The sequence below is a fragment of the Adiantum capillus-veneris genome, chromosome 20 (assembly GCF_014529385.1).
Source record: "Adiantum capillus-veneris isolate H3 chromosome 20, ASM1452938v2, whole genome shotgun sequence".
Classification (NCBI taxonomy): Eukaryota; Viridiplantae; Streptophyta; class Polypodiopsida; order Polypodiales; family Pteridaceae; genus Adiantum; species Adiantum capillus-veneris.
In genome coordinates, this window is record NC_140950.1 from 30,443,506 (window position 1) to 30,453,952 (window position 10,447).

At 43.2% G+C, this 10,447-nt stretch overlaps 1 protein-coding gene across 3 annotated transcripts in view; it reads right to left on the minus strand.

Moving 5' to 3' along the window:
• The window catches only part of LOC147432309 (uncharacterized), a 109,491-nt gene extending 101,229 nt beyond the window's left edge, over positions 1-8,262 (minus strand). For 2 of the 3 annotated variants that reach the window (XM_086492271.1, XM_086492272.1), the window contains exons 1-2: positions 5,517-7,460; positions 5,329-5,426 (exon numbers count right to left, since the gene is read on the minus strand). In XM_086492271.1, coding sequence (XP_086348397.1) covers positions 6,346-7,266 — 921 coding nt within the window. In that variant the 5' untranslated portion in view covers positions 7,267-7,460 and the 3' untranslated portion in view covers positions 5,329-5,426; positions 5,517-6,345. Of the gene's footprint in view, positions 1-5,328; positions 5,427-5,516; positions 7,461-7,921 lie in introns of those variants that run through there. The other variant, XR_015185531.1, reaches the window with a different exon arrangement.
• Between the last annotated feature and the right edge of the window lie 2,185 nt (positions 8,263-10,447).

Below are 10,447 nucleotides of genomic sequence, written 5' to 3' on the forward strand. Positions count from 1 at the left end.
TGCTGCTCAACCCAAAGTGGAGAAGGTCGATCTACCAGGTTCAACTAGCAACAATGAAGCAGAATACGACACACTACTTCATGGTTTGAAGATGTGCATTGGCCAAGGGATAAAACGTCTCATGGTAAAGGGAGATGCACTTCTCATTGTTAAACAGATTTTAGGCATTTGGGCGTGCAAGAATGAGAGCTTAAGGACAAAAGTTCATGCCATTCGTAAGATGTTTAATCAGTTTGAAGAAGTGCAACTATATCATATTCCTAGGAAACAGAATGAAGATGCCGATTTACTTGTACAGCAAGTAGTTACATGTGTTGAGAAAGAAGTGCAGGTCATCATGGTGGCAGCAACTGTCAAGCAACCGAGATACCAGGGATTGGAGTCATTGACTCCCATTATTAGCTACATTTTGGAGAGCGAGTTTCCACAAGACTTCACGAAGGCTCAAAAGAGGAGACTCATGAAGAAGGCAAGCGCATATCTCTTCCTAGAAGGCTCCCTCTATCAAAGAGGGAGGGATCAAGTATGCAGAAGAGTACCAACTATTGAGGAAATTCCAGCCATTCTAAAAGGTTTGCATGAAGAAGCATGTGGTGGTCATTTTGCCCAAGAATTAACTGTGAAGAAGATTTTGCTTGCGGGGTATGTTTGGCCAAGTCTGCATGTGGATGTCCAACATTGGTGTAAAAGTTGTCACAATTGTCAGGTAAATGGGAATAGAAGATTGGTTTATGGTCCAAGGCAAATCGTGCTTGCAAATGGACCATTTGAAAAGTGGGGCATTGATGCTATGGGTCCTCTGCCTAGGACAAAAAATGGTAAACTCTACATTCTAGTGGCTGTAGACTATATGACTAGGTGGGTGGAAGCACAAAGTGTGGCAAAGGTAAATGAGAGGACAGTGAGCAAATTCGTCTACACTCACATTTGTTGTAGATTTGGCACACCTTTGGAGATTGTTTCTGATAATGGTCCAGGGTTTAGAAAGGGATTGCTCACAGAAGTCTGTGAAGAACTTCACATTCTACATCGTCACAGTACACCCTACTATCCCCAATCAAATGGTTTGGTAGAAAAAGCTAATGGTGTCATTGCAGGCATCATTAGAAAGATGGTGAAAAACAAGACAAAGTTGTGGGATGACTTCTTGGATGGTGCCTTGTGGGCGTATCGAACCACATATAGGGAAGCCACGGAGTTCACACCATTTCACTTGGTCTATGGTCAAGAGGCTTTACAGCCAATTGAACTAAACATTCCAACAATGCGACTTCATGGCAAATCAGCACAAGATGATCAAGAAGCATGGATGGATCGACTTCTTACCTTAGCTAAGCTTGAGTGGAAAAGAGAAGCAGCATATGAGTGCTACAAGAGGAAAGCCACACAAGCGAAAGAAACGCACAACAAGAAACTGAAGGACAAAGGCATCAAGGAAGGAGAGCTTGTGCTAAGGTATGACAATCGACTTGACAATCGTTTTGATGCCAAGTTTGAAACTAGATGGCAAGGGCCATACATAGTCAAGAAGGCTTTCAATTCTAGTTACTATCAGCTTATGGACTTGAATGGTAAAGAGCACTCCAGGAAGGTAAACGGGTATCGCTTGAAGCCCTATTTGAGTCGCCTTCTACCAAAGGATCTACCAAAGATCTGTCCAAAAGCCGCTGTCTCATGTAAGTATTGTTACATGAAGCATGAGTGTAACTCCAGCCAAAATTCTGAGGGGCCAAACAATGAAGATCTTGTCAAGGACTCTGAAGCACTCTCTTTGGAAAAGATGCTCTATGATGGTACATGAATATACCATCATCCAGGGGGAGGGCTAATGATAGCCGTTTTTTTGGCTCTTTGTAATTACCACAGTGAGTTACCTCACCCTACCAAAATCACCCAAACACTGTGGCTATCCCTACCATTTCACTGTACATAGGCGTGCGTGAGTCACAGGACCTCCATAAACAAGACCTCAAATAAGCCAAAACAGACAGAGGCAAGTATGAGACATTGTTTATATAGCCACCTCCATAAATGGGGGGCAAGAGAAGGATATAGCCGAGTCCACTAGGTATGATAGCTCGCTCGCCGGGCCAACCGAAAATACCACCGAGCTAACAGGATAGTCCGGTTCCAAAAGGTGCTTGTGAATTTGATGTTATTAACACTCTCATGGAGTGCTAATAACATGAGTTATTACCACTTCGCACTTCACGTGAAGAAGTGAATGAAATCCGTAGCGGGAAGAGGACTTTGGAACAAAGTCGAAAAAGAGTTGCAAGGATGCCATGCCCTGAGTTTGGAAGGTGAGATCCAAAGGCCAGAACCTTGGTTTTCAAGGATTTCAAATAAGGAACGGAAGTTCCGTGGAATAGGGTTTTCCCTACGAATAGGAAGCGAAGGCTTCCAAGAACCATCAAGTCTTTTGTAGGATGAACGTGTAATACGTTCGGTTCAAGTGCTTGTATAGACTTCTCCTCAATAATAAAGATACTATTATGGGGAGGGACCAACCCATCTTCTGATCCCAGTACTCTCTCTCTCTCTCTCTCTCTCTCTCTCTCTCTCTCTCTCTCTCTCTCTCTCTCTTCAGTATTAAGTGATAAATTCTATTTATTCGAGTATATTTTATATTTCTATGCGCTTCCGTTTGTGACATATATTGATTTCACATTATACACGTGCCACGGCATGACAACGTGCACCATAGTTTCTATACCAACCTCATTGATTTTTGCTTACTTTGTGCCACTTCTCTAAGAGCTAGCTTGTGGTTGCAGGAACAACGTATTTTCGTGATTCCTTAAGAATTAGCTAGACATCATAATATGAGACTTTTAATTATTTCATATAACTTCATACTATAAAAAAATTTAATTATAGATTAGTAATGATTTTCGTAATGTGGTTATGCATTCAAAATATATTAGCTATCTTTAATGTTTAGACTGTCGCCATAAATATTAACATGCACAAAAAATAAAAGATAAAAACGTCCATTTGGTTGGTTGATTCAATAGGATTACACTAAATTGACATCTTTATTTCCAATACACATGTGGCAATTAGAACAAGGATAGTACAAGACATGATAATAGATATGGTAAAAGGTGAGACTCTAGTTTTATATTTATATGCTCATAGGGTGCACTTACAAGAAACCACATATATTACGTGCATTCAAATGGTATTAAAAAAAACCCTATACATACAGATTTGAGGCAATAAGGTTACCTCTTTATCCAACTAAACTTTTTGAGTTTTTCTAATTTTCAGCTAAAAACTTCTTTTGTAAGTAAAATAAATTTTATGAATTAAAATATCATTTCACTAAACGTGTTGTACACTTTTTTGAGGTGAACCTCTCAAGCTTATATGGAAACCTCAAGTCGAGCTCATGGTCATATAAACCGCGTATTCTACTCCAAAGATCTTTGCACTCTCCACTTTATATTTTCCATATTATGTAGCAGGTATGTGATCCCTTGATATGGGCTAGTTTGATTTCTAAATATGTGTATGTATGTATGTGCGTGTATAGTGCATGTATATATATACATAAAAATATGTGGCTATATTATATGTGATGTGTATACAAATTCACAACAATATTTAATTTTGATCTCATACATACATATAAACTTATAACCGCACCCATGTCTACGTGAGTATAAACTTATAATCCTACCCATGTCTAAGTGATTATAAACTTATAATCGTACCCATATCTAAGTGAGATATTGGCTCTTGATATTTCTGAGTGAGAAAGTTGTTTCAAACATCGTGTTGTCAAGTACCTATTTGTTTTCTTCTTGGGAAAAGGTATCCCTTGTCAATACTAAATTGAATAGCTACCTATATATGGCTTTATGTTACTCGAGAAATGATACAATCATGTTTTGGGACATATATGTAGTGATTCTTGTTGAGGCTCAGACTTGAAGATGCCAATTAACGGTATGCAATTGTACGCAAATGCTTCGTTCTCAAGATTGTTGCAAATATACATTCACTTTTTTTGAAATTCTTCTAATTAGGCTACTCACAAAGACATCGACTCAAGTTTGCTACTTAGGTTTAAGCTTGCATTCAACCATCTAAAAGGATTTCTTCGAGACTATACATAATTGTATATTTTATTGTATAAAAAGCAAAGAACGCATTGAATTCTTTTCGCAAGAAATAGTTATTGAAAAGTTTATTGTCTTCAGATAGTCTTTATTCCTCTCTAGCTAACCTAAAACACTACAAAGTCTAATTACTCGTGATAGTTAAAGCCTTTTAGGTAATGCATGATGAGTTATAAAGGATTCTTCTTTGAGTATAGGGATGCTCCACTACGCTATAGCACATGGGTGGGATCGACGACAGACAGGGATTTGCACGGATCTCAAGGGGGATGCATGGTGCATAAAATGTTGACATCATTGACTTCCTCATTTTCCAGTGTGGCCTCGAACTTGCTCCCTCCACAATGGCATGTTGGTGTGCTAACCACGGGTTTGGCTAACCAACCCTCCACTTCGCAGCATGACAAAGTGTGCAAGCGCAAGCAAAAGTAAACTAGGCCCTAGAAAGTAAACTCGTCCGCCAACGCCTGTTGTCACCAAAACCGTGCCCTTGTTACCCATCATCAATTGCACGGTTCAGTCTTCATTGAAAACCCTGTGTGATATAGTTTTGAGGAGCAATGCTTTCATGAGGACTTGTTTTGCTAATGTCTTTAGGCCCATAATTAATACTTGGTGAGTTTCTAGATAAAAAAGGAAAACTTTTTCTTGGAGGTTGAAAGGCATGTACATGGACGTGCTCACTGAAAGAGCCTTCTATAAAACTTTAGAGGATGGATTATAGACCATATATGTTTAAGGATCTCATGTTACATTATATGTGGCTCATCTCGCCATAAGTACACAAGCCCACATAAAAGCTCACATCATCCATTTTAGTATGAAAAGATTGATGAAGACGCAATGTATAAGGGAAAATGAACATCAACCAATATGACAAACCTATCCACAATAAGTTTTGGACAAATTCTCACAATATTTCCCACATTATGACTTACCTCAACATCATGAGCTTCTCTAAGGGAGGCACTGCATACCTAGCTAGGTGCGATTGGGGGCAGGAGTCCGCCGGTCCAATGGAGGGGGGGGACCGGGTTCCCTGTTGCCTCCAATCGTACCTAGCTATGCCTCTCGAACAAAAGCTCATGATGTTATGCATTGTATAAAATACACAGAAAAAGACTCCGTTTTCCTACATGAGAAAATTTCTAAATCTTCTTGTGAACTTCACACATTGCAAATAAATAGCTAGGAAGCTAACCTGTAATACTGTTTCTTGTTTTAAAAGGTCGTTCCAAGGCACAAAGGTTCATCCAATCCAAACGTAGGCATCAATATTGTCATTAGACTTTGATCACACTATGCACAAGAAAAGGGTTAATTATATGTTGTTGTAAGGCATTGAGCATAAATTCCAATAGGCGCAGCAGGATGATGTGTGTTGCTTACCTAGCAATATTAGCTAGTAGACACGTCCACGGTCCTGTCGTCCACTACCGGTCGTGTGACAAGCTACCAAAAGAATGCAACTGACAGTACTTCGCTTCCACCCAGGCGCAGCTCATCAGTCGACAGGCCTTTCACTGCACACAAGAAGTTTTGGACAGATTCTCACAATAATTCTCACATTGAGACTTACCTCAACATCATGAGATGCTGCGAGGGAGGCACCGCATACCTAGCTAGGTACGATTGGGGGCAGGGGACCGTCGGCCCGGTGGGGGGGGGGGGGGGGGGGGGGGGGGTGGTCCCCCAATCTTACCTAGATAGGTATGCAGTGCCTCTCGAGCAGAAGCTCATGATGTTATGCATTGTATGAAAAACACTGAAAAAGATTCCATTGTCCTACATGAGAAAATTTATAAATCTTCTTGTGTGCATGCTGCTCTTGTAGAAGGTGACGTGACAGTGAATTACACACAACAGAAACTAAAAACAGAAACAGTAGAACCAATATCTCATCAACAATTCAGATTCTGTTTCGGCCAATTAACATTCAACAGGCAATGTCCACAAATTTGCCAATTTTTGTCAATTTATTTGCAAGCGAGAGAAATCACGAAAAATAACATAAGTACTGTCGATCTTCGCCTGGAGCGAGAGTAGAGTAGAAGCTGGCTGGCTGCCGCTAATTAATTCGGATGACTAGATACAGTGTGTGGGCGCGCTCGGGAGTTTAGAGACAGACAATAAAGTGGCAGCTACGTGCAGTGTCACTCAGAGAGACAGCTGTATGGAGTTAGTACTGTGGCGCACAGCCTCTGCAGTCATGACGTTGTCAGGTGCCATCGAAGTGCCACAGCAAATCTACCTCCACCCAAGAGTCGTCTGTCAGCAAGGCGCGCGTAGAGCAGGATGCAGCGGGCTCGCTTGGCATAATATTATTACACAAAGCAGCAGGCACCACAGCGCCGTCTATGGTGTCCGCAATATCGAAATACTCTTCCAAGTCCAGTGAATGGGTTCTGTAGGCGCCAGAACTGGCTGCTGCCTCAACTGCTGCAGCGCTAGCGCTGCTTGTCCGGGATGGTATCGCACTGCGCTCTGTAGCGGCCTTCCCTGTAGCAGTGGTGCCACAGTCGGCGAATGAGTCAAGATATACATGCTGCGAAGGGTTTGTTAATTCTGCGCTGCTGGCTGCCTTGTGGTCTGCTGCATCTTGCATCTCACACTTAGCTGGCGTGAGGGGGGCTATTTGGGGCTGATCACAGCAGCTTGGGAGCGGGGGCGGGAAGGCGTGCAGAGGCGCTGCAGCGGCAGCGGCGGCAGCGGCCTGGATACTTTTGGGGGAGAGATCGGCCAGCGGACCGTAGCGGAGGTGAGAGTCGGGGAAATTGAGATGAGCAGAGGAGCCTTTGAGAGAGAGGGCGGCCACGTCGTAAGCGCGAGCTGCCATTTCTGGCGTGGCAAAGGAACCTAGCCAGATGCGAGTCTTCTTGCGAGGGGCACGAATCTCGGAAACCCATTTGCCCCAGCTGCGCTGCCGGACCCCGCGAAAGCAAGATGGGGCAGCTGTAGTGCGTCCTGACGGCTCCTGTCCTGCAGGCGCACTGAGAACAGCGCCCCCTACTGTAGTGATCACCGGTGGCTCAGCCTCCTCCTCCTCCTCCTCTTCTTCCTGCTCTTCTTTGGCTTGCCCGGCCCGGCCCGTGGCTCGCCCTCTCTTTATCATAATCGACTCTCGCCTGCGAATCATCATTATAAGCGCTCGCTCATTTTCATGCTAGTCCCCATGAAGGAAGCTGCCTCTTTCACAGACAGACATGCAACAACAGCATAGCCGGGCCACTCCAGGATTCGCTGGCCCATTAATGAGCTGGCAGGCCATCCGTTCTATGTTGCTGCCCCCACCGGGGTTTTAGAGGCTTGTCGCATGAGGTTCGGATAAGCATTAACGGGATGTATAATGTATTACTATAAACGTCTTGTCCAATGTCATGTCTAGAAAGCTTTGAAATTTTGTCTTGTTCTACCTCACCGGCCAGTGACCCAGGCTCCAGCGCAGGAACCTGCCTGATTCACAGTCGTCACGACTTGTCATTCCAGGCCTGGCGCAACCCTCAGCAGTGAGCACTATCTAGCCTAAAACACGGGGTCTTGAGGGCAACGAGCGGGTTTCCTCACTTCCTGCCTTCAACCATCTAATCAAAGTCAAATCAATAAGGCATGATTCACAGACACCTGACAGGTTGGGTAACCGGCTGGCCACTGCAAGCCGCAGGATCACTGCGTGGCATGGCCCGAGGCAACCAGGGATAAACACAAACACGCAAAAACACGCATGCACAAGAAGAGGAGATAAAAAAAGACATGAGATGAGAGCGAGGCAGGCCGCAGCAATTTGGCGGACATACCTTCTGGAACGATGGCAAATAAGCGCAAGCCGTACCGCATCGCACCAGCTCCGACTTTCCTTGCATGCGGAGGCGAGCCGAGGCAGGGCTTCCATGCATGCAGGTTCAATATCGCGAAGTTGTCGCTCATTAATCACGCACGTCGCACATACATTCTCTCCCTCTCTCTCTCTCTCTCTCTCTCTCTCTCTCTCGTCTCGTCTCGCTCCGCTCATAGAAAGCCTGCATACACTAACTCTCAAGCCACCTCTGAACCGCTCATCGTCCTCCCGGCAGCGCTGGAAAAAGGCAGCTGCTCTCTCTCTCTCTCTTTCTCTCTCTCTCTCACACACACACACACACAACCAACCTTCTGAACCTTCCCCTTTTGATCTCGAGCATCGCACCCAGCCTCACTCCGCTCAAGATTCCACAAGACCGTCGGTGGAAAAAATTCCGCCCGCCTTAGAATAATTCAAACAACGCCTATAAATAGCCAGATCAACCACGTTCAATGGTCATCAAATGCACATTCACATGTATATACATCCCTACATAAGGGTGGGTTTACATCGCCACGGCGGAAGATAACCTCCAAAAAGCTATGTTCCGAGTGGAGGACATGAATTATTTGGTCTTCCATCGTTAAACGTTCACAATGGAAAGGGTGGAAGAGAAAATGGGTGGTTTCTATCGCCTTCCAGTGTGAACTTTAGGGGATGGGTGGAAGCAACAAGAAGACAAAAGAATATATTTGTTTGAAGAATACATCTTTTTTTTAAATTTGCTTCCACGAGCTAGCACCATTTTCCAGAATTGCCGCCGCACGATGTGAACAGGGAGGCTGACGTGCAGGGCTGCGATTCGTTGGCAGCAGGCTAACCTTTCCTGCTGCCGCCTACTGTGAACCCAGCCTAAGGCTTGGTTCAGAAAGCTGAAACAGAGAGATTGAACGCATGTTGGGCTGTCTCTCAGGGTGAGAAGTGCAGCGATAGCTTTTTCGCTCATGGAGCCTTACGTCAAAGGGTACAGCCCCGCCTGCTTCTGTGGTCGGTTCGAAAAATTCACCAATCTATGGACTCCATGAAATACAGATTTCCCTTGGTGGGTGACTTGGACCAGCAGTTTGAACAAGGCCTAAGTTTTAGATTTTTCAAACATTTTCCTCTCCTTTTCTTTATTATTTAGTCGGCCTCACAACTTAAAATGAGTGCTGGCACTCAAATAGTAAGAGCGCAAAACCTATATGAAAACCAACTAAAATACCTACATCCCAAAACCTTAGCCGGTTTTTGCAACCTTTAACTGATTTCAAAGGGAAAGAAGAAAGATTAATTAATAGGTTTCTTTATTTAACCGGTTTCAAAGGGAAAGAAGAAAGATTAATAGGTTTTTTAAAGAAGCCCAAAAAAACTACCATTTTCTTAAAGCAAGACCAAAAAAAGAGAAAATGGACCACATAAATGAGTTTTATCATGGAAATAAAACAAACTAATGACATTTTGCTCGTAAACATATCACTATCTAATTGTCGCTCAATCTCAAAGAAGTTGTCTAGATGGACAATCTATCAAAATAGGTGTCAAGATTTACATTCAAACCACATAGCTTAAGGAAAGTAGAAAATGCTTGTACCTTGAACGACATCACTAGGAGATTTGAACCCCATCACCTTGGACGCAAATCCATGGGCTAAGCCAAGCCCTCTACGGGAAGAAGATAGCTGGCTCCCTCCAATTGCTCAATCGAAACATGTGCAAAAGGAGGAAACCAGCTATCCTCTTCCCAAACAAATAAGACAAAACATCAATATGAATCTGAAAAAACTCAATTCAATAAGCAAAACGAATTTAAAAAACAACTGAATTTAAGGCATCTACCTATTCGATCTGGCAACCATAACAAGCTATTATCCATAACAAACTATTCTCAATATATGTCCACTAACAACCAACCACATCTTCCTCATAACCAACAATGGAAAATTTCCAAAATCATGATGCTCATGCGTCGAAGCCATAACCTCAACATGAACAAATTTGCACATAAACTTGCTCATAAAAGGCCATGACCAACAATCACTACAAGAGTTCTTAAGACTAGTGACGTGTATAGCGACGCAAATGTATGAGGGTAGTTGTTTTTCCAACATCTCTAAAATCGTCGCTACGATTGTTGATAGCAGAGCGTCATTATTTTGGAATTGTAACAGGTATCCATGGAATGCGGGAATTCGCATTGATGAGCTTACTAATGACTCCGATGTGATACTTCTTGTCGAAACATGGGAGCACGATGCGCAATGAATTTTTGGATTTGACAAATACAATGTGTGTTCTTTGATGTGGGCCAAAAATGCAAAGCAATGTAGATGCCAAGGAGGCGTAGCATGTATGATAAAAAAGGGTTTGAAAGATGTTTCCATTGTCAAAGAAGATAAGTATAAACGCCACTTATGGCTGAAAATCGGTCCACCAAATGGTCAACTCATGTTTATTGCTGGTTGCTATTTTTCTCACTGTGACTCCAACTTTTATGCTCTCTTGA